This window comes from Oryx dammah, unplaced genomic scaffold, assembly GCF_014754425.2.
Source record: "Oryx dammah isolate SB20612 unplaced genomic scaffold, SCBI_Odam_1.1 HiC_scaffold_7, whole genome shotgun sequence".
Classification (NCBI taxonomy): Eukaryota; Metazoa; Chordata; class Mammalia; order Artiodactyla; family Bovidae; genus Oryx; species Oryx dammah.
In genome coordinates, this window is record NW_024070191.1 from 2,991,605 (window position 1) to 3,019,490 (window position 27,886).

Consider the following 27,886-nt stretch of genomic DNA (forward strand, 5'->3'; position numbering starts at 1 on the left):
ATTCTAAATTAACTTGTTAGGTTCATTACAGAAAATGTAGATGAATTTTGGGAGCCAGTCTTTTGATGACATTTTTTTAGACACATTTAATTTGACTGATAAAATCTGATTCCAAGCTCGATAAGTGAAGCCATCATTCTTATTTTTTTAGCTAAAAGATGGGTACAAAATAAAGTTGTCTGGGGGCTAATTTCACTCATTGTTTTGAACTGAATGACTCAGCAGTCTAATTGTCTTTTGGAGGGTAGAAATTCTACCATTGTGACACTATCATTTGGTGCTAAGTTTGGGTTTATTTCTATAGAGTCAGATGTGGCTCATCTGTTTGAGTTCTGTGTTTCATGGATAATGACAGTGGCTTGGAGTATGCTTTGGAAAGGCACTCATAAAAGGTCTGTCTTTTGTAGGTAGCAATGTGACCTTAGGGAAGAGACTCAACGTCCCTTAGTTTGTTTTTACTTTTGCAAAACAGGTGGAAAGACCATATAAATTATAAGATTGTCTTCTGGCCTGTTTCTTTCTATCTGGTAGCATACTGAGGAATTTTTAATGTAAGTGTCTTTTCCATATTTTGCAGAAATGTATTCAAATGTATGAACAGTAGATTAATAGTGAAATGTGGGTGAAGGGCTAAAGAATTATATTGAAGCACATTACAATATAAAAAATCCATTTGAGTCCAATAAAAATACAGGATCCCATTTAGATTTAAAGCAGTGACTACCAGTGTGATCTAGTCACACTTCTCTCCTTGAAGTAACTGTGTGCGGTGTAGGGGGCCTTACGTCCTGGTGTGCCTGGGAACTGTCCCAATTTAGATCTGCTGTTGTTATGTCCAGTCTAACAATTATAGCAAGCAAAAAAAGTCCCAGGTTTGGAGAATAAAGTATATGGTTACCCTGTGGACAGCAGATGAAAGAACTGTCAGCGGCTGTCTCCTGTTTGTAGATGGGTAAGAGAAAACAGCAACTATCATAGCTGATGAAGAACAGGGGAGCTCTATTTAAGGGGGAAACAATTCTGCTTCTATTTTAAGCCTAATGAATATTACCTTTAAAATAAATTTTGAAAGCAGGGTCCTTATTGATAAAGCTATAAAACTTAAGACATTTACAATGGGAAATTTTTCTGCTTTTATTTTCTCTACTTTTCTTGCAGATATTCTCTGCAGAACTGCTATTTTTCTTCCAGCTTAAATAGACTGGTCTCTAGGCAATTTTTTGAGGAGCTCAGCCATTTCACAGTATTGTTTACCTGGTGGTTTGCTCTGAAAGCCACATGCTGGGCCTGCTGGGCTGGCAGCAACTTCAGCCCCGTCTCTCTGATTAATGGCTGATGGCCTCTGCAAACAAACAGCTGTCTTGAAGACAGCAGGACCTTGAGTTATAGTAAAGCCCAACCTGTAAAAACACTTGACTTCTGTTCCACTTAAGGCTGTACGGAGAGGAGGAGCTGGTGGAGCTTTGGTCATCCATCTTGGTCCTCTGTCCACTAGGACAGATGTCTCCATTACCATGGTGATGAGAGGCCAATGGACCTTGGAGTCAATTCCATTCCCCTCCTTTCACTAATCCTTATTCCTCCTTTCTGCTCATTCTCATTGCTTACCCGAACTTTAGTACTTCTCCTTTTTATATCTTAAAAGTTTTGTGCTGTGCCGTATTGCTCAGTCATATCTGACTCTTTGTGACCCCATGGACAGTAGCCCACCAGGGGGTGGGGATTCTGAAATTTTTAGTAAAACCCAAAAGTATTTCTTTGCTCATTAAATCTGTTTACAAAGATTTCAGTGTGTTGGGACCCAGAACACTGAGACTGTGTAACTGTTCTAAAGTAACTGCAGCACCTTCATGTTGAGATTAAATAAAAGGACATAAAAAGGCATCAATTGAGTACAGTGAATATTTGTCGCATGGATAAGTGAATAAGTACAACAGTATTTTTATCCAAAATCAGAAATATTGTCTCTTTTGTTTGGAAATGGAATATAACAGAAATGTAAAGCACCAATTTTAAATGTGGTAAGTCTTCAAGTTTTTTTTTTTTTTTCAAAATTCCATTAGAAGGATTGATCTTCCAGCAATATTTAGAAAGATAAGGTAATTATTACAGAGAGGAATTTACCATTCGGATACCAGACTTGGTATTTGCTTTGTGAACCTAGGTACCCCACTGTGAGTCTCAGTTCCATAATGTAAAATGGACATAGTAATTTCTTAGATGGACTGTAAAAATTACTCTTTCTTATATGTGTAAAACTTTCTTACAATGCATGTGCCTAATAAATTTTAGCAACTATTTATAATTATTATATGTAAAATGAAATGGTGGGGAGAAAAACTGTTGAGAAAAGTATGTAAATTCTAGATTTTGAGAGAACTGAAATTTAGTGTCCTTCTGCAAGATTTCTCTAAGACACTCTGAATTTTCTTTCCTCCTCAATTAAAAAAAAAAAAAAACAACAAAACAAAACAAAACACTTAACATTGTATAAGTTCCAGGTGAAACTGTAGCATGATGCAAATTCTGAGATACTGTCAAGAACGAATAAGACCTTAAAGCTACAATTATCAAGCCTTTGGGATAGTGGTAATATATACAAATAGAGGAATGGAATGTAATAGGAAGTCTAGAAATAGACCCAAACAAATATTATAGCCAACTGATCTTTTCTGACAAAGGAGCAAAGGCAATACAAAGGAGAAAAGATTGACGTTTCCACAGATGGTGCTGGAACCAATGGACATCCACATGCAAAAAAATTAACCTATACACAGATCTTACATTCTTCACAAAAAAGTTAGCTCAAAATGGACCAAAGACCTCAATGTAAAATGCAAAACTACAACTCCTAGAAGGTAAGAGGAGTTAACCTAAATGACCTAGGGTTTGTCAGTGACTTTTTAAATATAAATGAAAAAGAATAATCTGTAAAAACCTGAGATGTTGAACTTAATTAAAATTTAAAAATTCTGCTCTATAACATGAGAATAAGAAACTAAGCCACAGATGTGAAGAAAATATTTACAAATGATACATCTGAAAAGAACTATTATCCAAAGCATACAAAGAACTCTTAAAACTAAATAAGTTTAAATTAAAAAAAAAAAAGAATAAAATCCCCCCCCCCAAAAAAAACTCAATTGTAGGAAAATAAAAAAAAACTCAAGTAAAATGCGTTAGATATTTGGACAGACACTTCCCAAAGGAAAATATACAGATGACAAACAGGCATATGGAAAGATACTATACATCATAAATCACCAGGGGGTGCAGATGAAACAACAACGAGATACCACTGCACGCCTATTAAAACGGTGAAAATTCAAAGCATGGGCAACAGCAAATGCTGGTGAATATGTGGAGCAACAGAAACTCATTCATTGCTGGTGGAAATGCCGGTTGGCACAGCCACTTTGGAGGATCATTTGGTGGTTTCTTACAAAACTAAACCCACTCTCACCGTATGACCCAGCAATCACACTTCTTGGGGTTTACCCAAAGGAGCTGGAAACTTACGTCCACACAGAAACCTGCACGTGGGTATTTATAGCCACTTTATTCATAATTGTCAAAACTTAAAGATAATGAGAATGTTATAAAATGGCAATAATGAGTAACTTCCCACACTATAAGTAGTATTTTACATGGTGGGCTGTGGATTAATAGATTTCTTGCATTAGGAAACAAAATGATAATAAACTTAAAACAGAAATCTCAAATTTGCTAGCCTTGGACAAAATACTGGAGGGTGCTTTGCATTGCATGTGGGTAAATACAGTTCTGCAGAGGAGTTTTCAAATGGGAGGGGGCAGTCCAGTGGATGTCTCAGTCAGCTGTGGCAGGGGGGCCTGTTCCAGACAGGTTTTTGTAATCAAACACCTGTAAGTTAACTAATATTTGCAATGTTCAGTATTAAGTAGACTTGATTTAAGGTTGTTCTATGAAAACATCACTGCCACTCTCAAAATCTCATTTTATTTGGTTTTATTAAGGGATGAATACCGTTGTAGGGAGGTGAAGAGAATTACACATAGTAGCCCAAAGCTGATTTTATCTTTGCTAGGGCTTGTACAAAGCAGCATTTAATATACTTTCCTGCTATGTGATGCAATTCAAATTCTTAAAAAAAAAATGGATAACTGTATTTTTATTTTATAAATTATCAAATGTTGAGGTTTTAAAGTGGGTGACTTATTTAAATGCATTAATTTTTAAAAATGATTATCACATTTTCATAAAATCACAGTCAGCTACATTGTCAGTGCGTGTGTGTGCGTGTGTGCGTGTGTGCATGTGTGTGCGTGTGTGCACATGCGCAGGGTGCTGAAGGGCCATCTTCAGTGTCGTGGTACTTCTGTGGCTGTTCTGTCTCATCCACCATATCAGTCCCAATGGGGACAGGTTAAAAACTTCTGGTGTGCAATCTAGTTTATAATTTCCCTTTGAATAAAAATAAGCATTTAAAAACTGACATTTCAAAATAAAATGTTCACAGTCTACCTGAATGAAGTGGTGGCTTCATTTTGTATGTAACTATGATAAAGGTCTGCATATTTTCTGTCTTAACAAAAATAAATAATTACAATGAATATTGCTATTAAGTGTCCCTTTGTGCACTTTGGGCCCTGAGCTGTTTTATGTGAACTGTAATAAGTGAATAAAACAACCCTAGAAGGTAGATATTGTCATTAGTATTTCAGATATTAGGAAATTAAAGTTTAATACTATTTTATTTGGTTACTAATTCCTCTTAATTTTAAAAAAGGTAGGAGGCAGTTATAGTGATTAAAACAATGGCTAAAGAGACTATATAACTTGAATATTGTCAGAAGGAATTTGAATCTATAATTTATATGGCTTCAAGACAATACACTCTGGGATTATCTTGACTCTGTTGTTCTTTCATTTCTCTGGGAGGGCGGTCTTCACCCAGATCATAAGCTGGGATGCCTGGGTTCCAGTCTCATTAGTAGCAGAGCCATAACTTACAATCTTCTCTGTCTGGAGCAGACCTCAAATCAACTTTGTAATTCATTATGCGACTCTCTGAGAGAGGTATGATCAATAACTGCAACATCTGTTGGTTCCTGTTTTCCCTCTTCATAACAGTAACAACTGTGTTCAGTTGTTTGGGCCAAGACCGCTGGAGCCCGCCTCTGAGGTCTCACCAGCAGCCGTGTGGCTGTGCGTCCTCACTGTCCCCAGGCACTGACTCTCACATCCCCACAGGCGTGACTCAGAGAGAGCATTCTTCAAGGTGCTGGTCAGCTCACGTGGAGCTCATCCCAACCACCCAAAGATTCCTCAGAAGGAACTTTCCTGAGGAAAGCACGGGGAGACTTAAAAGAAGGGGACTGGAAACGGAGTGTGTGTGCATGTGTGTGTGTGTGCCTGCATGCGTGTGTGCGTGCCTGCCTGCGTGTGTGGTTGTTGCTGAAGGGCAAGGCAGTGATGCTGGAGAAGTACAGGAGGACCAGACCACAGAGAGCCTTCAGGATGTTGTCAGAAAGAAGATTTGAGGCACAAGAAATCTCTGGAGTCTTTGAAACAAGGGTGAAAGGATTAAAATTGTAGAGCTGTAATGAAGAATTTGCAAATTAATGTCCTATACCAAAAACACTTCATGTCCAATAAGAAATGCTGAGTTAACAACAAAAAAAGGAATTACTCAGATTGTCTCATACACTAAGCTTCATTTTAGCAAAAAACACTCCAATTAATCCTTGTAATAGACTGAATAGTAACATAAAAATCATGAGAATATTATGATTAGAATATATCACAGATATATAAGCAAACATTAACAGGGTATCTATTTATTTGTCTTCCACCAGATAAAAGAAAAATACTATTTTGAAGGATGATAGTACTGGAAAAAAATGTTCACATATTTTACAAGAACATCCAGAGAAGAGATTTTTAGTTTGTCATTTTCATTGCTAAAAGGAGTGAAAAACAGAAGTTATTCCTTCAACTAAAGAAACCTTAAACATGCCATTGTGATGTAAATAGCACGTAACATAAAACTAAAATTGGATCAGAACAAGTCATAAATGACTTTTTTATGGATTCTGGAAAATTGTGCCTGAAGAAAGGATGGCTGTTTGCTTGGCTGGAAGGATAGACTATAGACTGCTAAACCCTATTCTTAGTGTACTGAATACATGATGACGTGGATGTAAATAGTAGATCAATCAGCAAATTCTTCTACAGTTTATCAGAGGATACTGTTTACTTCACAGGCTTCCCAAGTGGCACCGGTGGTAAAGAACCTGCCTGCCAGTGCAGGAAACATAAGAGATGTGGATTTGATCCCTGGGTCGGGATGATCCTCAGAGGAGGGCAGAGCAACTCACTTCAGGATTCTTGCCTGGAGAATCCCATGGACAGAGGAGCCTGGCGGGCTACAGTCCATGGGGTCGCTCACAGAAATTTCCACTGTATTCTTTTTTTTTTAATTTAAATTTATTTATTTTAATTGGAGGTTAATTACTTTACAATATTGTATTGGCAGAACCACTGTATTCTTTACATGATATATTAACTTAGTGCAAGTAAGATCTTTTAATTCTTACAGATCTTAAAAAAATAACATATGAATTAGCCCTTACAAAAAGTACACATAACTATATGAGATAACTTTTTCCAATTTCAGAAACCTACAAAGAGTTGTGAAATAATTTTTATATGTACATCTGCACAACAAAGCTGTAAAGATTTTCCTGCGGCTGGCAGGGAGGTGTGTGTGGAGAATTTCTTACATAAACTTGGATTTTTACTTAAAGCTATGACATTCCCAGATATATGATTAAAGTATCTTGCTTAGATGTCACATGGTGTATACTTTTATATGCCTTTCAGACTGACAATTCAAGCTACAAAATAGGTGATTTAAGCAGAAAAATTCAAGTCCCTGTAAAGTATTATAATAATAATTGTAATATACAGTGCTCACAAAATATGGTGCTTTCCATTTCCAAAGCACTTTACTAATTAATCTCAGCTTATCTCCTTGACTTTCCATATATTTTTCACTTATTTTAAAACATAACTTGCTTTTCTTTCTGGCATAAACAACTAGTTAGTAATTCTCTCCATCTGCTTCCTCTTTATGAAAATAATGGAAATGCATTGAACCCAAGGGATGTGACCAAATAAGTACTATAACAAATAAACAGAATCATTTGCTGTAATTAAATTATCTAATTTAATCCAATTAGTGCAGCAATTAATTTGGAGAGATTAGTTTAAAAATTGGTGAATACTTCTTAAATTAAATATCATCATTATATATCATTGATGATTTATACTAAGGCTGTTCCATTTTGCATTCAAGACAAGAGAGTAAGTAAGGGAAACAAAATTGTAGATTATAAACCTAAAAATGTATGCTAAATCAGAAAGAAAAGATTAAGAATCTTAGAAGAAACAAGAATTTGTAAAATATGTTTCTTTCATTCTTTATCATTTAAATTAAGCTTTATTTCCATAATTTGAATTCCCTTATGTCATGATTAATACAGCTCTTTTGAATTCCCATGAAAAATCTCATAAATCCTGAGATTATGAATGAGAACATTTTCACAGTTTCTTTGCCTTCTATATACAGGCCACATAAGTAGCCAAGATTTAAGATTTAGGATTATAAACTGAAATGGCCTGCAGGAGGTAAGCAGGTCATGGGGTTCTGGTCAATGGGGTTCACTCCTCTTTTTTTTTAAATTTTTTAATTTTTTTACTTTACAATACTGCATTGGTTTTGCCATACATTGACATGAATCCACCACAGGTGTACATGAGTTCCCAACCCTGAACTCCCCTCCCACCACCCTCCCAACTCCTCTTCTGCACAGGGCCGCCACCAGCCAGCTTTTCCTGCAGATGTCAGGCATGACTGCAGACCTAGCATTGTCAAGCCTTCATGCTTTTAAAAGAAACTAGAATCTATGTTTTCTACATGGGAATCTATGAGCTAAAAAGGAGATTGGCTCTGCAAAAGACCCTTTGAAGAGGATAAAAAGACAAGCTACAGATGGATAGAAAATATTTTCAAACCACATACACAATAAAAGATTAGTATCTAGACTACAGAACAAACGCTCACAACTCAACAGGAAAAAAAAAATGGGCAAAATACATAAACTAGCATTTCACTGGAGAAGATTTAATACAAATGGCAAATGAGCAGGTAAAACAATATTTACCATCATTAGCCATTAAGGAAATGCAATTTAAGGCCATAATAAGATATCAGTGGCTACTTATCAAAATAGATCATTAAAAAAAAAGCCTTAACACCAAACGCTGGCAAGCATGCTGAGAAACTGTATCACGTCTATGTTGTTTTGGGGACATAAGATGGTACAGCTGCTTCGGAAATCTGTTTGGCAGTTTCTTATAAAACTGACATGCTATCATATGATCCAGCAATTACTCTCCCAGGACTTTATTCAAGAGGAATGAAAACCCCTATTCACGGGAAACCTCTTCATATCACAATGGCAATAACCGTTTTATTCTTAAGAGCAAAAATTGGAAGCACACCCAGTGTCATTCAACAGGCCAGTGGTTAAACAGTGATACATCCCTGCTGTGGAGAATCCTACAGCAATGAAAAAGAACCAAGTCCTGATACACACAACCACTCGGTTGGTTCACAGAGGAGTTGTGCTGAGGGGAAAAGCCGGTCACAAGAGGCAACACGGTGCTCGGTTCCAAGCGTGTGGTATTCTTGAAACAACAAACTGACCGAGTGAAGACTAGCCCAGGAGGGCAGTGCAGGAAGCCTTGCAGGGGGCATTGCTCTGTGCATCGACTGTAGGACTCCATGCAGGTGACGCAAGTGTGCAGACCTGCATGCATGCGTGCACACACACACGCGCACACACACACACACACGAGAGTGCCCAGGTAAAACTGGTGAAGTTTGAATAAGCTCTGTGGACTGTCCCAAAGTCATTTCTCCAGTTTTGAGATTATCCCACAATTAGGGGGATCAGGTGAAGCTACAAGGCCTCCTTGTAGATTTTACTAGTTTCCTGAAAATCTATGATCATTTCAGAATAAAGTTTCTTTTTGTTGTTGTTGCTGTTCTTGTTAAAAAAGAGACTGGCAACCCAGAGACAATGTGGAGGATACACGATAGGTGTGCCAGTCTTTAGAGGGTCACCTGTGATGCAGGTAGGTGTGAGTACACCAGCTTCTTACCTGGACCTGAGTGCTTGAGAGTTCCCTGAATAACTGAATGAAGACAGGCATCTCCCCTCCTCCCTCAGTCTAAATAAACAGGCAGAAACCATGCTTCTTCTCACCTTTTCCATGAACACACTAACTACTTTCCTTAAAATCAACATAAATTATCAGCATTATCACCATTTGATCAACGTCAGTTCATTTATCTCTGAATTTCTTCTTGTGAGAAATTCAGTGAGGCAGGGTTATCAATCTGGACAGATTGTCACACTGAAAGCTGAAAGTCAAGTTCAATTTTACAATTCTGTGATTCTATGAAAGGACTTAATCTGAAAATATTTTCAGTATTCTCCTCACACCTTTAAAAATGTGTTTTAAATAAAATGATGAGGCTTAAGGAATGTGAGTCTTTTCTGAATTCCCCTTGATGTTCTGAGTACTTCTTGGTTTTTAAGTCCAGACTCCCCTATCTATCTTTATATCAGGGCTAATTAATTTAACTGGCTGACTTAGTTGCCTTGTGTATAGAATGGAATGTTTTAATTTAATTCATAAAGGAGCTACCACGATTAATTAGTTTAATCTTTAGAGCTTCTGACTGAAGTTGCTCAGTAGCAAACATTTGATCATATAAGATAATTAAATTACGATGAAATAGTAATAGCAATTTACTCTCCTAACAGCTACTGGAATTAGGTACCTGTGTTGACACACAAACACCAACAGTCTCACAATTCTCTACAGTTTCAGAGTGTATTTTATCCAATTTATGGGAAGATTAAGTTATTTTATAAAATTTAATAAAAATATGTGTAATATGTTGGGCTTCTAAAAGGTAAGTGATGGAAATGCTAAGATATATACTGTTCTTTCAAGTCTGCTATAATCTGTAGGGTGTTTCCCGTTCACTTTTTGAAATAAAAGGACAAACCTGTAGTCATTTTGCAGAGTGAGTACATCCCTTTAGTTAATTGATTATGCTCTGTAACTATATGCTGAAACCCATTTATAAAGGATTTTACTTCCTGCTGGGTTTACAGCACAACTGAACCAAGCTATATCTTGCTTCCCATATTGTAACAGATTCTTTTTTCCTGGTTACTTTAGAAATTACATATGTAAATGATGTGCTAAATAATTGATGAACCACCTAGCTTTGCTTCTAGTTACCAGTGATGCCATTCTTCCCAATGTATCTAGATAGCAGTTCTCTTCCCAGCAAGTTTTTCCTTGGCATTTTAAAAGATATTTTAGCTCCTGCAGTGACAAAGGCCTATTTAGAAACTGCAAGCATAATTTACTCACCTGATTTATGAAGCAATTTGTACAACCTACTATATTCATGCTAGATGGGAATGGATCTTTGTTAAGAAAACAAGGTTCTTTAACAATTGCAAAACTTCATATTGTTGCACTTTATGATGAAACAAAGCAGATAGGGGCAATTATCCTTTGTGTTTTATTAAACCTTGATAGAACTGTTAGAGGTTAATGGAGCTATTATTTTTTCCACTGTCAAAACCTGCTTTAAAGCAAGATCAAGAGCACTCAGTGCCAGAAATCCAGCACAGAGCACAGCAGATGTGCCTTGTTTTAGCAGTTTTACAAATCACTTTGGTCTACCACCATTCAAATAAATCACCCATTAATAACAGAGCAATAAAGTCCCCTAAAAACAAAACCTGATGACGGGTGACATTTCCAGCAATGTAGTACAAGCTTAGTGACTATAAAAATATTATTGTAAAACTAAATGTGTGCTCTTTTTTGTAACTGGATAAAGCAAATCCTGTTAATTTTTGAAAATGATTCACATGGGGATTCATAAAACAATAATGTATCTAGTTACCTGGAGAAGTGTGGTCTGATGAAAATGCTAGCTGCAAGTTATTTCTAGAATAAAGTTTCCGAGGTGGAAATCACACAAAGCATCATCTATAGCTGATGAGATTGAGGGTCGTGGTGTGACTTCTGCTCCCTGAGAAGCCTGTCTTAGCAGCCCTATTAAGGGAGTCACTCGAGTTTCTTAACAGCCTCACTCCATTCTCCTCCCCTCATCCCATCTCCCTCATGACCACAGCCCTCTTCAAGCTCCAAATCCAGAGAAGCACCGGGAGAGTGGCAGGGCTGGCTTTCTCTGTGGTTCTTCAAATGCCCTTTCTGAAAGCCAGCATGTCCTAGTCATCAACTCAGTAACAAATGGATTCATCCAGCAGTGGCATAGTGGAAAATTAGACTGTTGTATTTTCTAACCTACTAGAGCACAGAATCCAGGCTGACAATGAGGTTTTACTACCGGACGCTGTCACCTTGTTACAAAAACTTGAAAAAGACTAACTCCTCGTGGTTTTAATGTTTCCTTCCATGCAGCAGGTATAGGGATTCTAAGACTATGGTATTTTATTTTAATTGACCAGTTATTTAATTAGTTGTGCCTCATTCATATACCACATATAACCTTGGTAATAAGAATGATTTTCTCTTAACCATTGCCAAGCACATGTCTATAAATGAGAGATTCAAGGGAATCAGTCATTGACAAGGTGCAACATAGAAAACAGAGTGTCTTAGAAAACATAGTGTCTTGACTAGCAGGTGAGGTGAAGTCGCTCAGTCGTGTCCGACTCTTTGCGACCCCGTGGACTGTAGCCTACCAGGCTCCTCTGTCCAGGCGATTCTCCAAGCAAGAATACTGGAGTGGGTTGCCACTCAGACGCTTTAACCTCTGAGCCATCAGGGAAGGACCTAATTTAATGTTGTTTAACATCCTGTCTATGGATTCTTACATTTTATGGGTTGACCTACTACTATTCTGAAAGCTGATAAATTTTTATTTTTACTCAATGTTCAATAAGTGTTGCTATCTTTCTTAAAACTCTCATGGTCTGATAAACATTTACATGACTTGAATGACCAGGAGACTAATTTCCTCTAGGACAAGAATGTATTTTAAACATCTCATGACAGCTGTTGGTCTTTCCTCAAGGTTTTCATGCTGAAGGCATGGAGATGACATGGGGTACAAAGACCTCACTGAAGGACAGTGTGATGTCACCTTGCCATGTTCCTTCAGGCCTCCACACAACTAGGAAACTCAGTCATTCAATGGACAAGTCTTTATTGAGCAACTGCTGTGTGCCTGAGCCTCTCTGCTGGGCACAGTGAAGACAGCAGACAAAAATATCCTCCTTCAAAGAGTCAGTATTCTAACGGGGGGATTGGAAGAGAGAGGAAGCAAGTAATAATGTATATGTATTTAATATACTATTATAATTATATATTATATAATATATAATATACATGTTATATTATATCATATTTAATATATTTATATATATTTATACACAATGTAGAATATATATTATATATATTGATATTATATAATATATAATATTCCTCACATACACCTCCACATATTCATATAAATGCATCTGCTAAATATGCACATATAAACACATAAAAATAAGTCTGATATGTATGAGGTGTGTGTATGTGTTCAGTCATGTACAACTCTTTGCAACTCTATGGGTTGTAGCCCACTAGGCTCCTCTGTCCATGGGGTTTCCAGGCACGAACACTGGAGTGGAATGGCCATTCCCTTCTCCAGGGGATCTTCCGACCCAGGGACTGAACCCACGTCTCCTGCACTGGCAGACAGCTTTTTTACCACTGCACGACCTGGAAGCTCATATGCATGGCATACTGTGATAAATGATACAGACAAAAGCAGAACAGGCAAGCAGAGGGGTAAAGTGATGCCTGGGCAAGGTGTGCAAAAGGTACGCAGGGTGACCAGTGAGAGCCTAGGGAGCAGGTAAGCTCTGAGAAATGGTGTGAAGGAAGAGAGAGACAAGCACCTTGGGGAAACCATCTCAGACTAAGGAGACAGAAGGACGAAGACTGAGGTGGGAGCTTTAAGAACCAGCCCCAAAGCTAGTGGACAAGGGCTGGGGGAGAACAGATGGGGAGCAGGGGTGAGGCGGTCCTGTGGGTCTCTGTAAGGGACGTGGGCTCACTTGGGCGGTGATGGGAAATCTTCAGAGGGTTCTTAGCAGAAGAGTGATGAGATTCCACAGATGTGTCCTTCTGATCACTCTGGATGAAGTGTGGGGTCGTGACTGCAGGGAAATGGGCAGAGATAGGGATCCGGGGTGAGACTGGTGAGTAATGCCCCTTAGAACAGCGGCGGTTTGGGGTGAAGAGATGTGGTTGGCTTCTGACGTATCTGGGGCAGCAGGCTGGCTGGTGTCCGGGGCAGGGATGGCGCCAGGCTCTGGGTCCTCAACAGCGAAGAGCACTGGCCTTTGTTCAGAGGGAAAGAGATGCTTATTGCACTTGCGTGTGCAAATGTTGAGTGGGCAGCTGGATGCACCAGTGTGGAAATGGAAAGAGCGGTCTAGGGCCATTAATCAGAGATGCTTCGTTCTGCTTCAGCAGTGGACCACACTGAAACTGCTTTCCAAATGGTGACTATTATTGAGATGCTTTGCCTTTCCTTTATCTGTCGTTTTACCCCTATCAAAAAGGGATTAATGGTTTCTTTTTTTCCCATTCCTTAGCTTGCGCTGATCCCTGTTTACAGAGAGAGGATTGAAAGGAGAGTCGTTTTCTGGGTGGAGTCCATTTTTGTGTGTGATTATGTTGCTAAGTGTGGAGGCTGACAGGAATGGAAGAAATTAAGAAAGACAAGATCAACTCTTTTTTTTTTCCCATTTAACACCCTGGAATGTAAGTAAAAATGGAATATTACATACTAATATACGCCATTTGCTCTTAAATTATCCCAAACATAAGAAGACATAGACTGAATGTAGCAATTTTAGTGATGAGTGGATAACACAGTGTGACCCAGCACAGCTAGGACGGTCATTTATAAGGACGTATTTTAGAAAGTGGATTAACGAGCCACACCATGTTAAGAAGCTAAATCAAACATTACATTGTTACCACTGCATCTTTAACTGTACAATGTAGCTAAGGCATCATTTACTCTGTTGCCCAAAAAATGTAACTACAAAACTGGTAACATGTGCCCTTCCAAATAACTGTGTCTGAGGCAAAAGAGAAAGACAATATATTATAAAAGACAATATTTGATCAATTGCCTTTCATTAACAGGACTATTTGGCAATTTTGAATAAATATCATTCTGTTTCACTTCAGATATTTTTTCAGAGGTGGAAGAAAATTGATTGCCCATGGAAACAAAGGCAATGAAATAAATGGCTTATAGTCAAAAGTAAAAGAATTTTAGGGTCATTTATTTCATAGTATGCTGTTGTTATTTTTTCCCAAGGGTTTATAACACAATGCACTATATTTTCCCATTTTTCCACCATGTTTCAATCAGCTTTACATTAAATAATGGCTCTGAACCAAATGTCCTATCCTGCTTGGGTATAAACGGTTGTAACTGCAGATGCTTAATACACAGCATGTGCCATCAATTCTTCTGAGTGAGTTACAACAAATCAATATTGGATTTGTAAAGTCATTTGTCTTTAACTTTACACAGGGAGAACAATCTCTAGCTGAAAAATAACAACCAAGGCTTTTGTGTGTCCTTCTCCCTACAGAGTTTTCCATTTTTGAGTGAGAAGGGCAGTGATGGATAACCTACCCTCCTGACTCTCACACTTAGGGCTGCTAACATTGTATTCTGTTGCATTGTATTCTGTAGACAAGAATGGCAAGAAGAAAAGGAAGAGGAAAATATGTCTACAGCTGCTGCTGCTGCTAAGTCACTCCAGTAGTGTCCGACTCTGTGCAACCCCATAGACGGCAGCCTACTAGGCTCCTCTGTCCCTGGAATTCTCCAGGCAAGAACACTGGAGTGGGTTGCCATTTCCTTCTCCAATGCATGAAAGTGAAAGGTGAAAGTGAAGTCCCTCACTCGTGTCCGACTCTTAGCGACCCCATGGACTGCAGCTTATCAGGCTTCTCCGTCCATGGGATTTTCCAGGCAAGAGGACTGGAGTGGGGTGCCACTGCCTTCTCTGAAGTCTACAGCTACCACCATGTAAAAAGGGAAGCAATTTAAGAATCCTTTGGTACCGAGCGCTTCCAACCCCAGAATAAAGAGGAGCCCCTGACTGAGTTAATCCAGGTATCCTTCTTGCTGTGTGCTGCCCAGTAATGCTGGGATCCTTTAAAGCTTTAATTAACTAGACACTTACAGCATTCTGCAGAATTAATACCTTGATTCTCTTTGAGGTTTTCTGCAAACATTGTTAGTCAATAATAAATGAAATTGGTGAAAAACTAAATTTGTAAGTCATTTCATTCTAAGAGATGATGTAGAAAATGGCCTTCACTATATAGATGAGTTGAAATATCTACACAGCCTTTCAGGTCACTCCACCTTACATGGTTAAACTGATGCATGTTAAGGATTAGAGTGAATTGCTGAGGTTTAATTGGTACCATGAAGTCAGGGCAGGATGGAGGGACAAATTGACTTAGTGACTCCAGGGCAAAACCCACAAATGATTCATCAGATTTCACTGAGAGGCATAAAAGAGAAAATATGTAGGGCTTTTGCTCCACAACATGGACATTTTTCCTTCTTCATTTATTTAATCATCAAACACTTGCTAAGTGCTTGTTAGCTTGGGTTATATTCCATTTAATATATATTCTATGGTATGTGTATGTGTGTGTTAGCTGCTAAGTCATGCTCAACTCTGCAACCCTAAGGACTGTAGCCCGCCAGGCTCCTCTGTCTATGGGACTTTCCAGGCAAGAACACTGGACTGTGCTGCCATTCCCTTCTCCAGGGGATCTTCTCCACCCAAGAATGAACATGCATACCCTGCATCGGCAGGCAGATTCTTTAACCCTGAGCCACCCCAGAACCCCATTGTGCATGTACAACCACTTCTTAAGCAAACTCTGAGAGACAGTAGAGGACAGAGAAGCCTGGCAAGTTACCGTCCATGGGGTCACAAAGAGTTGGACACGACTTAGCAACTGAACAACAAAAACAAATGCCACTTCTTTATCTATTCATATGTCAACATTTAGGTTGTTTCCATGTGTTGACTATCGCAAATAGCGATGGAGAGGGTATAGATGGGGGGGTTTGAATTAAGTCGTACACATTACTATATTTAAAATAGATAACCAACAAAGTCCTATTGTATAGACCGGGGAACTCTGCACAAAAAGGAAAAGAATTTGAAAAAAATAGATCCATGTATATGCATAATGCGATCACTTTGGTATACATCTGACACTAACAATATTGCCAGTTGACTATACTCTAATACAAAGTAAGCATTCAGAGTAGGAGGACAGCTGCTCTTGTCAGTCACTCCTGTCATTCTGCAAGCAAACTAGCTCTGCACCTGTGACGGGCAGCAGGTGCAGGCTTTGATCAGGGCATGGGCAGGGGGAGGGGGCGGTCAATGGATAATCACACAGCCTCTGCCGTCCCATTTGTTACTCTGTGAGGAGTCTCAGGAAGAAGACAGACTCATAAACAAAAACGTCCATGTGGAAAGAAAACTATAAAAATAGAGGTCCACACAGATGAGGTGGACCAACAGTGAACCATAGATGTCAGAGCCCATGCTAAGTATTTCTGTATTTCTTTACATCCTTTCCCAAATCCTCAGGGGGAAGGAATTGAGGTCCAGAGTGAGCTATGTTCTCTGTGCCCAAAAGGGCTGTATACTTAGATTTAACCTCAAGAACATCAGAGGCAGTTGTCTCCAAGAAAAATCCCACACTCAGGGTAAACCACAAGTGAAGAAAAGTGAAAGTTAAGTGTTAGTCCCTTAGTCATGTCTGACTCTTTAAATCCCATGGACCGTAGCCTGCCAGGCTCCTCTGTCCATGTAATCCTCCAGGCAAGAATACTGGAATGGGTTGCCATTCCCTTCTTCAGGGGATCTTCCCGATCCAGTGATCAAACTTGGATCTCCAGCATTGGAGGCAGATTCTTCACCCTCTGAACCACCAGGGAAGCCCAGAAATATAGAGACTGTGGCTTACTGAATGGCTTGAAAAAATAATGAGACAAGTACCAAAGACACAACGTTTAATATAAATACTGAATGTAAATAAATCAGATAATCTGTATATAAATGACTTAATAAGAGTGTCAGCAACTGACCTGCCTGCAGCAAGCCTCACCATATCTATAAAATGCATGCATCACCTTCATGCACCCCCTTCTACCCCATCACGATGGAAGGGGGGTCACTGCTTCCTAGGAAAATGTTGTATCCAGGATGCGGCTTTAGGGGCTCTGTGTCCTGGGCTCACCTCTTGTGAGGAGTCAAACTATTTCCTAAGATCTTAGAGAACAAGGTCAGCGCTCTGGGCCCTACCTCCTTCTCTGGCAAGTAAGATCCAGGTTGTTTGAATTCTTGGCTGACCTACTACATACAATCGTTCCTTCTTCTCTTTATGTACAGCAAATTCCTAATGGGTGTGGTTGCAGAATGCCCACTCCCTGCCCTATACTGGAACAGGCAGTTATAAACACCATGCTTCATCTACTCAACAAGAATCATTACCATTTTACTTTTATAAATGATGCAAGTTGGATTTGAATACAATCAACACTCTCACAGCTATTGAATCCTTGTCTCTGCAGCTTCAAAGTCTGTGTCCTCTTTTCTCTGAAGCACTTAATTTAATTTCCTCAGACACACCTTCTGCGTGAATAACATATTACCATTTATTACAAGGCTGATCTTAGAAGGCTTGCAGTTTCCTCAATTCTTCATTTCCTCTAATGATTAATTTTCAAGTCTAACAAAAAACGTGGCATAATACTGTTGAGAGATAGGATGGAACACTTTCTAATACCACTGAGTTATGACTCATTTCTCAATTTGTATTCAGATAAGGACCCAGACATACTTATTTTCTTTTTCACATTCAAGCTTGAATGTGGCACTAAGAGATGCATTTGATGTCTGCCTGTTCAGGCCTCAGACCTCATGTTGATTTGATGGAAGGGTTCACTCAATACATAGTTCTATGTCCCTATGGGCTGCTTCTGCAAGGTTTTTATCCATAAAAAAAAAAAAATCAACTGCAAAATAATTATAAACACCACATCCCCCATTTTAGGAAACATTCTGAACTGAAAACTAACAACAGCAAAATACTAAACCTTTATTTTGAAATCATTACTTGTTTTCTTCTTGTCCTCTGGTAGTTTTCTTCCTTCATTAAGCCTAGTTCAATTTGAATAATACTGCCCATAATTATCAAACAGGGAGTATATACTTGAGTATATACTGGAATGGGAAGAGAAACTGGGATCAAAACACCTGAGGGTGGAGCAGCTACTTAACAGAGAACTCTGGAAGGTCCGGTCTCAGACAGTGGCCCATGAGGGCAGAGGGCACAGGCAGGCGTGAGATACATTTAGAATTAAGATGAACACACGCTCTCTCCAAACAGAGTGAAGTTAGTGCAGACTCTCTCTCCCAGAAAATACTTTTGACGGTACGAAAGCAGAATGAGATGCCATGGGGAAGGCAGTTTAGAGAAGCACTTCTGCGGAAGCGCTCCCCTCTAATGGACACATCCATCCTAATACAGAGAGAGGGTGACTTACAGACAGAGTTCTTATGGCTGCTGTCCTTGCTGGGCATCACCTTGACTCCTCTTGACTTCAATTCAATCGCCTTTTTCACTGGAAGAAACAAAAGAGAAATTATTAGCTAAGACTCAGAGCAGTATCGTGAAACTGCATTTTATCTTCACAGCATCTCCAGTCATAGCTGCTTTCTTACCAACCCCTGGAATGCGGGACATGTTCTAAGGGGTGAATGATGCAAAGTAAACCAAGTACAAGAGCCTGTGAATAATTAATGCAAGGCTATCCACCAGCAAGATCGCATCTTATAATCACAGTGGTAGAAGCAAAAATAATATGCGGTGAGGTTATTATCATCTACATCCAAACCTGCTTACCACCACTTTCTAATTCTGTTACATTCATGAAAAATTTTGAGGACAGATAAAAGGTATTTGTTTATCTTCTAGTCATTTAATCACTCAAAATTTAACAAATATTCATTGGTGGGGAGCTAGTGTGAGGAAATCCTGTTCTGAGTGCTTGGAATAAAATGCTAAATAAGAGGACACCAGTACTTCCAGACTCTCATAACCTATAGGCAATATAAAAATACATATATGGTATTGATTTCTAAAATTATATTTCTCAAGTGTAAATATTTCTTGATTTTTCTAAGCCCTACATCAAATATTTTAAGAAATTCTACTTCTCTGATCATTTCTGAGGGGAAAAAATGTGGGAAGTTATTTGTGGGATGAAACTAGAAAATGAAATTTTAATATGAAATAATTTAATATGAAATAATATGAAGTAATAAAACTTGTATTTCATTTAATTAAAAAATAGCAAATATTTATGATTTACATGCTTACATATGATCTACACATATGGCCCTAGAGTACCATGAAGCTCTGGGTTCAAATCTTTGCTCACAACCTGGTATCTACGTTGCCTGTGTAAGTTAACTTAGAGCCTGTCAATTTATCTGTAAAAGGGGTGTGATGGTTAGTTTATATGTCAACCTGACTGGGGCACAGAGTGCCCAGATACCTTGTCAAATGTTTTCCTGGATGTTTCTGTGAAGGTGGTTTTGGGAAGAGAGTAAGTATTAAATCCATAGACTGAGTAGAGCGGCTTGCCGCTCTCCAGGTGGCTGGACCTCATCTAATCAGCTGAAGATCTGAATAGAACACAGCATTGACACTTTCCTGAGCAGGATATAATTCTTCCTGCCTGACTGCCTTCATCCTGGGTTATGCTCTTTGCTTTGGAGCCAGTTCGTAACCATTACACAAGCATAATGGCAAGCTGGTATTGAAAGTGAAAGTTGCTCAATCGTGTCTGACTCTTTGCAACCCCATGGACTGCACAGCCTATGGAATTTTGCAGGCCAGGACACTGGAGTGGGTAGCCTTTCCCTTCTCCAGGGGATCTTCCCAACCCAGGGATTGAACACGAGTCTCCTGTATTACAGGTGGATTCTTTACCAGCTGAGCCACAGGCGAAGCCCAAGAATACTGGAGTGGGTAGCCTATCCCTTCTGCAGTGGATCTTCCAAACCAAGGGATTAAACTAGGGTCTCCTGCATTGCAGGCAGATTCTTTACCAACTGAGCTATCAGGGAAGCCCAAGCTGGCATTATTTCTACCTAAAAGACCACTGGATTATTTTTCAAAATATTTTTTCTAATTTTTATTTTTTCTAAATTATGAAAGCATAATAACACATTTGTAGGAGACTTGGAAAATGCAGAGCAAAATTACAGATAGTTCTGCTATATACTACAATTATTTTTTCAGTAGATAAATTAAGATTTTTAGTTGGAGTTTCTATATCAAACTCAAAAAAATTAACAGTGTGAAAACAGAGAGAAGTAGAAGGATACAGAAGACCTGAAAAGCATTATGAAGCAATTCAACATGATTAAGATTTATACAATGTCCTCACAACATCAGGGTACAAATTCTATTCAAGCTCCCATATACTATAAACCAGGAGATACTGGAACATATCTAGACACATAAAACAAGGTCTAAAATTTTCATGGTCTAAAGGAGTTGAAATCATGGACTCTTTTCTCTTATCACTGTGGAACTATGTTAGAAATCAGTACATCATGAGAAACGCTGGGCTGGATGAAGCACAAGCTGGAATCAAGATGGAAGGGAGAAATATCAATAACCTCAGATATGCAGATGACACCATCCTTATGGCAGAAAGCAAAGAACAACTGAAGAGCCTCTCAATGAAAGAGAAAGAGGAGAGTGAAAAATTTGGCTTAAACCTCGACATTCAGAAAACTAAGATCACAGCATCTGGTCCCGTCACTTCATGGCAAATAGAGGGGGAAACAGTGGAAACAATGACAGACTTTATTTTGGGGGGCTCCAAAATCACTGCAGATGCTGACTGAAGCCATGTAACTAAAACATGCTTGCTCCTTGGAAGAAAAGTTATGATCAACCTAGACAGCATATTAAAAAGCAAAGACATTACTTTGCCAACAAAGGGCCTGTCTAGTCAACACTATGGTTTTTCCAGTAGTCATGTATGGATGTGAAAGTTGGACTGTAAAGAAATCTGAGCACTGAAGAGCTGATGCTTTTGAACTGTGGTGTTGGAGAAGACTCTTGATAGTTCCTTGGACGACAAGGAGGTCCAACCAGTCCATCCTAAAGGAAATCAGTCCAGAATATTGATTGGAAGGACTGATGCTGAAGCTGAAGCTCCAATACTTTGGCCACCTGATATAAACAACTGACTCATTTGAAAAGACCCTGATGCTGGGAAACATTGATGACAGGAGGAGAAGGGAACGACAGAGGATGAGATGGTTGGAGGGCATCACCAACTCAATGGCCATGAGTTGGAGCAAGCTCCGAGAGTTGGTGATCGACACGGAGGCCTGGCGTGCTGCAGTCCATGGGGTTACAAAAAGTTGGACATGACTGAGCGACTGAACTGAACTGATGTTAGAAATCAGTATCAAAGGATATTTGAAAAGATCTCATATATTTTCAAGTGCAGTGTGACATTTATCAAGAGAGATCTTCAACTTAGCCATTGAAAACCACAAGAAGGTTAAAAGAGTGAAAAAACACAGAAGATGATTACAGAGAAGAAAGCATTTAAATAAGAAATTAATGTCAAAGAAACTTAAAGTATCCTTGATTTTTAAAAAAATATTCTTATCTGCATGACCTCTTTGTTTCCATGACTCTGCATGTTTAGCTGGACCCAGGAGTGATGAGTAGAATGTTTCCTTCTTCACATAATACAACAGGGTCTGGCCTTGGATTTTGAATCCTGGTCCCATTCATCTAGGCATGTGGCCTGACAAAACGTTTAAATGTTGTGTATGTGGGTTGTCAAACCTTTGCACATGAGCGTGCGTTCTTCTGCTATGCATTTCACAAGGGAAATCGGAATGGTGAAGGACTTCACACACCTTGGAGAGCTCACTGAGGAAGTTAGTCCTGTGTGGTAATGTGGTTCTAACTGATCATTCTGACCAGCGCCATGGCTAGACCAAGGGACTCCTGGAATGGACAGCACTCCTGGCGGACATGCGGTGCCCCCGACTGATGGCCCCACATGGAAGGAGTGGCCAGTGGTGGCTGCTTGCTGCCAGCCCCTCAGGGGACCCTCAGGGACAGATCGCCGGGGCCCATGTCTTCAGGGACAGATCATGTTGGGGACCACCCCATGTTCCCTGGGATGGGGTACTACACCCCATGGAGTACAGTTCTAGAACTATTTCCAAGGGCCCCGCGTCACTGAGGCCATCTGGATGAACCCCCGTGCAGCCCCCTGGCTCTCTCTGGCCCTGCTGCTCCGTCTCCTCCCGTCCACAGGAGTCACCGCACAGGATGCTCCCTGGTGGGCATCCCCAGCTCCCGTCCACTCAGGACACCCTTCCAGACAACCATTCATCTCCCTGCTCCCGCCACATCTGCCTTTTATTCTCATCCGCATCTTCGTGTCCTGGAGACAGATAGCACAGCAAACGGAAGCCACATCAGGAGCCCACTATCCCTGCTGAGGAGGCGTGGTCTCCGCGTCAGTTTTGCCCAGAGGAGGGCTTTGCTCTGAACCAGCAAGCCTTGATGTCTCTCCCATGACACCCAACTTCTGTGCTGAAACAACTCTTACTCAGGAGAGAGAAGACAAACGCATAATAAGTAAGGAATGCGGCAATCGATGCAAGATAATAAAGAGCAGAAAACTCAAAACAAATGTCACCCAAAATAAACAGATAAAACAAACAAGACTTGATGCTTTCAGAAAAAAAAAAAATGAGTAGCCTTCAGGATGCAATAAAAGTATCTGAATATATAAGACTTTAGCGAGAGTCTAGTAAATTTTATAATTTTGCAAGTAACTGCATGTAGCTGAGTGAAGCTAGGGAATTCACCAGGAAAGTTTTTTTGTTTTTGTTTTTGTTTTCCAGTGTGATGGAGATTGCTGTACTTGCTCCCCTCCTCTGATTTCTGGCTGGTTTTAATACATCCTCTTACTGGAGAGCCTTGGTTCTTGGCAATGTCGTAAAGAAACGGAAAAGACCCTCTTCAAAGGGTCTCTCCCGTCATCACCCCGGGGCCCCTCCTGTCGTCCACCCAGATTCCTCCTCCCTCCCTACCCCTCAGGAAAGAGAGATTTCCACTTTCACAGAAAGCAGCAGCTGTGAGGGAGAGGGTAGCTCAGGCAGTCGCATCCTCAGAAAGACCAGTGACCCAGGACAAATTCCTCCATCGCCCTATTCTTTCCCATGAGTGCCTACACAACTGGTTCTCAAAGCTTGGAAACAGTGGTAAAACACTCTTCCTGAGTCATAAAAATCCTAAGTTACTAAACACAGAGGCAGAAGTCATTGAGAAACCTCACAAACTACGGAGGAAACTGTTTCAAATATATATATCAACTGCTGATAAATCTAAAGAAGCCAGGGTTTGGAATTAAAAATATAACCCCTGTTTATTGGTCATATTATTAACTCAGAGCATTATTGTAATTTTACTAAAATTTCTTCAGGCTAAAAAATTCCATCTAAGTGGCTTATCAAAAGAATATTCACTAATCCTTGGAAAGGCTTTGTATTGCAAGAGCTCACTACATACACACACATACTTTCACATTTATGTTTCATATTATATAATTTATGTTATATATATATACACATTATATACTATGTACTCATATATGTACATGTTTATATATTATTATTGCACACTTAAATATTTTACACATTTTATAAAATAGAGTCTAAAATATTTATGTATATAAAGTACATAAATTAATCTATTGAACTTTCTTATGGTTAGAAATGTTCTTGTTATCTAACATTTGCCTTATAATTATTTAATCAAAGCTTTCTATTACACTTGATAAGTAAGCAATTATAGTCCATAAGCTATTTATCTTTTATATTTACATTGTCTTTTTATATTATCACATTACTAGCTATGAAATTTCAAATTCCATTATTTATGTTAACTTCTTTTTTTGTGGGGGTATTATTTTTTATTTGTTTGTTTTCTGTGAAATCTCAACATGAGTCAGCGATAGGTATACATATATCCCTTTCCTTTTGAACCTCCCTCCCTCCCTATCCCACCGCCTCTAGGTTGATACAGAGCCTCTGTTTGAGTTTCCTGAGCCATATAGCAAATTCCTATTGGCTATCTATTTTACATATGGTAATGTAAGTTTCCATGTTACTCTCTCCATATATCTCACCCTCTCCTCCCCTCTCCCCATATCCATAAGTCTATTCTCTCTGTCTGTTTCTCCATTGCTGCCCTGTAAATAAATTCTTCAGTACCATTTTTCTAGATTCCGTATATATGCATTAGAATATGACATTTTTTCTTTCTGACTTATGTCACTCTGTATAATAGGTTCTAGGTTCATCCATCTCATTAGAACTGACTCAAAAGCATTCATTTTTATGGCTGAATAATATTCCTTTGTGTATATGTACCCCAACTTCTTTATCCACTCATCTGTCGATGAGCATCTCTAGGTTGCTTCCAAGCTCTACCTATTGTAAATAGTGCTACAGTAAACAGTGGGATACATGTGTCTTTTTCAACCCTGGTTTTCTGAGTGTATATACCTAAGAGTGGGATTCCTGGGTCATATGCTGGTTTTATTCCCAGTTTTTAAAGGAATCTCCATATCATCTTCCATAGTGGCTGTATCAATTTACATTCCCAGCAACAGTACAAGAGCATTCCCTTTTCTCCACATCCTCTCCAGCATTTGTTTGTAGACTTTTTGATGATGGCCATAGTGACTGGTCTGAGGTGATATCTCATTGTAGTTTTGATTCACATTTCTTTAATAATGAGAAATGTTGAACATATTTTCATGTTTTTGTTAGCCATCTGTATGTCTTCCTTGGAGAAAAGCCTATTTAGGTCTTTCTCCTATTTTTAGATTAGGTTGTTTGTTTTCCTGGCATTGAGTTATCTGAGCTGCTTGTATATTTTGGAAATTAATCATTTGTCAGTTGTTTCATTTGCAATTATTTTCTCCCATTCTGAGGCTTGTCCTTTCACTTTGCTTACAGCTTGCTTTGCTGTGCCACCGATTTTAAGCTTAATCAGATCCCACTTGTTTACTTTTGTTTTTATTTCTATTATTCTAGGAGGTGGGTCATAGAGGATCTTGTTTTGATTTATGTCATTGAGTGTTCTACCTATGTTTTCCTTTAAGATTTTTATAGTTTCTGGTCTTAGCTTTATGTCTATAATCCATTTTGAGTTTATCTTTATGTATGGTATTAGGAAGTGTTCTAATTTCATTCCTTTACATGTAGCTCTCCAGTTTTCCCAGCACCATTTACTGAAGAGGCTGTCTTTGCCCCCATTGTATATTCTTGCCTCTTTTGTCAAAAATAAGGTTCCCATAGGTGCATGGGTTTATTTCCAGGCTTTCTATCTTGTTCCATTGGTCTATATTTTTGTGTGTGTGTGCCAGAACCATACTGTCTTGAAGACTATAGCTTTGTAGTATAATCTGAAGTCAGGAAGGTTGATTCTTCCAGCTCCATTCTTCTTTCTCAAGACTGCTTTGGCTATTTGGGGTCTTTTGTGTTTCCATATGAATTGTGAAATTTTTGGTTCTAGTTCTGTGAAAAATGCCATTAGTAATTTAATAGGGATCACATTGAATCTGTAGATTGCATTTGGTAGTATAGTCATTTTCACAATATTGATTCTTCCTACCCAGGAACATGGAATATCTCTCCATCTGTTTATGTCATCTTTGATTTATTTCATTAATGTCTTATAATTTTCTATGTACAGGTTTTTGGTTTTTTTTTTGTCTCCTTAGGTAAGTTTATTCCTAGATATTTAATTCTTTTTGTTGCAATGGTGAATGGGATTGATTCCTTAATTTCTGTTTCTGATTTTTCATTGTTAGTATATAAAAATGCAAGTGATTTCTGTGTATTGATCCTGAAACTATGCTAAATTAACTGATTAGCTGTAGCAATTTTCTGATACTATCTTTAGGGTTTTCTATGTACAGTATCATGTCATTTGCAAACAGTGAGAGCTTTACTTCTTTTCTGATCTGCATTCCTTTTATTGCTTTTTCTTCTCAGATTGCTGTAGCTAGGACTTCCACAACTATGTTGAATAATAGTGGTGAAAGTGGACACCCTTGTCTTGTTCCTGATCTAATGGGGAATGCTTTCAGTTTTTCACCATTGAGAATAATGTTTTCTGTAGGCTTATCACATGTAGCCTTTACTATGTTGAGGTAGGTTCCTCCTATGCCCATTTTTTGAAGAGTTTTAATCATAAATCAGTGCTGAATTTTTTCAAAGGCTTTTTCTGCATCTATAGAGATTATCATATGGTTTTTATCTTTAAATTTGTTATTATGGTGTATCACATTGATTGATTTGCATATACTGAAGAATCCTTGCATCCCTGGAATAAACTCAACTTGATCATGGTGTATGAGCTTTTTGATGTGTTGCTAAATTCTGTTTGCTAAAATTTTTTGAGGATTTTTGCATCCATGTTCATCAGTGATATTGGCCTGTAGCTTTCCATTTTCGTGTTGTTTTTGTCTGGTTTTGGTATCAGGGTGATGGTGGCCTCATAGAATGAGTTTGGAAGTGTTCCTTCCTCTGCAATTTTTTGAAAGTTTTAGAAAGATAGGCATTGTCTCTTTTCTAAATGTTTGATAGAATTTCCCTGTGAAGCCATCTGGTCCTGGGCTTTTGTTTTTGGGAGATTTTTGGTCAGGCTTCCCTGGTGGCTCAGACGGTAATGCATCTGCCTACAATGCAGGAAACCCAGGTTCGATCCCTGGGTTGGGAAGATCCTCTGGAGAAGGAGATGGCAACCCACTCCAGTACTCTTGCCTGGAAAATCCCATGGATGGAGGAGCATGGAAGGCTACAGTCCATGGGGTTGCAAAGACTTAGACATGACTAAGCGACTTCACTTTTTTTTAGTTTCTTTCTGATCACAGCTTCAATTTCAGTGCTTGTAATTGGGTTTTTCATAATTTCTATTTCTTCCTGGTTTAGTCTTGGAAGATGGAACTTTTCTAAGAATCTGTCCAGGTTATCCATTTTATTGCCACATAGTTGTTCATAAAATCTCTTATAATCCTTTATATTTCTGCATTGTTTGTTTCTTTCATTTCTAATTTTGTTGATTTGATTCCTCTTTTTTTCTTGATGGTTCTAGCTAAAGGCTTGTCAGTTTTGTAAGAACCAGCTTTTAGTTTTAGTAATCATTACTATTGTTTCTCTCATTTCTTTTTCATTTATTTCTGCTTGGATCTTTATGATTTATTTCTTTCTACTAATTTTGGGTTTTTTTTTTGTTGTTGTTATTCTTCTTCTTCTTTTTTCCCTGTTTTAGGTGTAAAGTTAGGTTGTCTATTTGATGTTTTTCTTGTTTCTAGAGGTAGGACTGTATTGCTGTAAGCAATAGAACTTAGAACTGCTTTTGCTGCTTCCCATTGGTTTTGAATTGTCATGTTTTCATGTCATTTGTTTCTATAAAATTTTGATTTCCCTTTTGATTTCTTCAGTAACCTGTTGGTTATTTAGAAATGTGTGGTTTAATCTCCATGTGTTTGTGTTTCTTACAGTTTTATTTTTTCATTTTATTGATATCT

General features: G+C 38.7%; 1 protein-coding gene and 1 long non-coding RNA gene across 2 annotated transcripts in view; one reads left to right on the forward strand and one right to left on the reverse strand.

Annotated features, from left to right (window-relative positions):
* CSMD1 (CUB and Sushi multiple domains 1) overlaps positions 1-27,886 on the reverse strand; it is a 2,078,553-nt gene that overhangs the window by 682,729 nt on the left and 1,367,938 nt on the right. Inside the window, exon 7 of the mRNA XM_040243208.1 lies at positions 18,773-18,850. Coding sequence (XP_040099142.1) covers positions 18,773-18,850 — 78 coding nt within the window. The remainder of the gene's footprint in view (positions 1-18,772; positions 18,851-27,886) is intronic.
* On the forward strand, positions 4,593-27,829 carry LOC120865818. The gene is made up of 4 exons (XR_005721519.1): positions 4,593-4,606; positions 6,914-6,918; positions 25,477-25,482; positions 27,707-27,829. It is a non-coding gene; the product is annotated as an uncharacterized LOC120865818 (long non-coding RNA).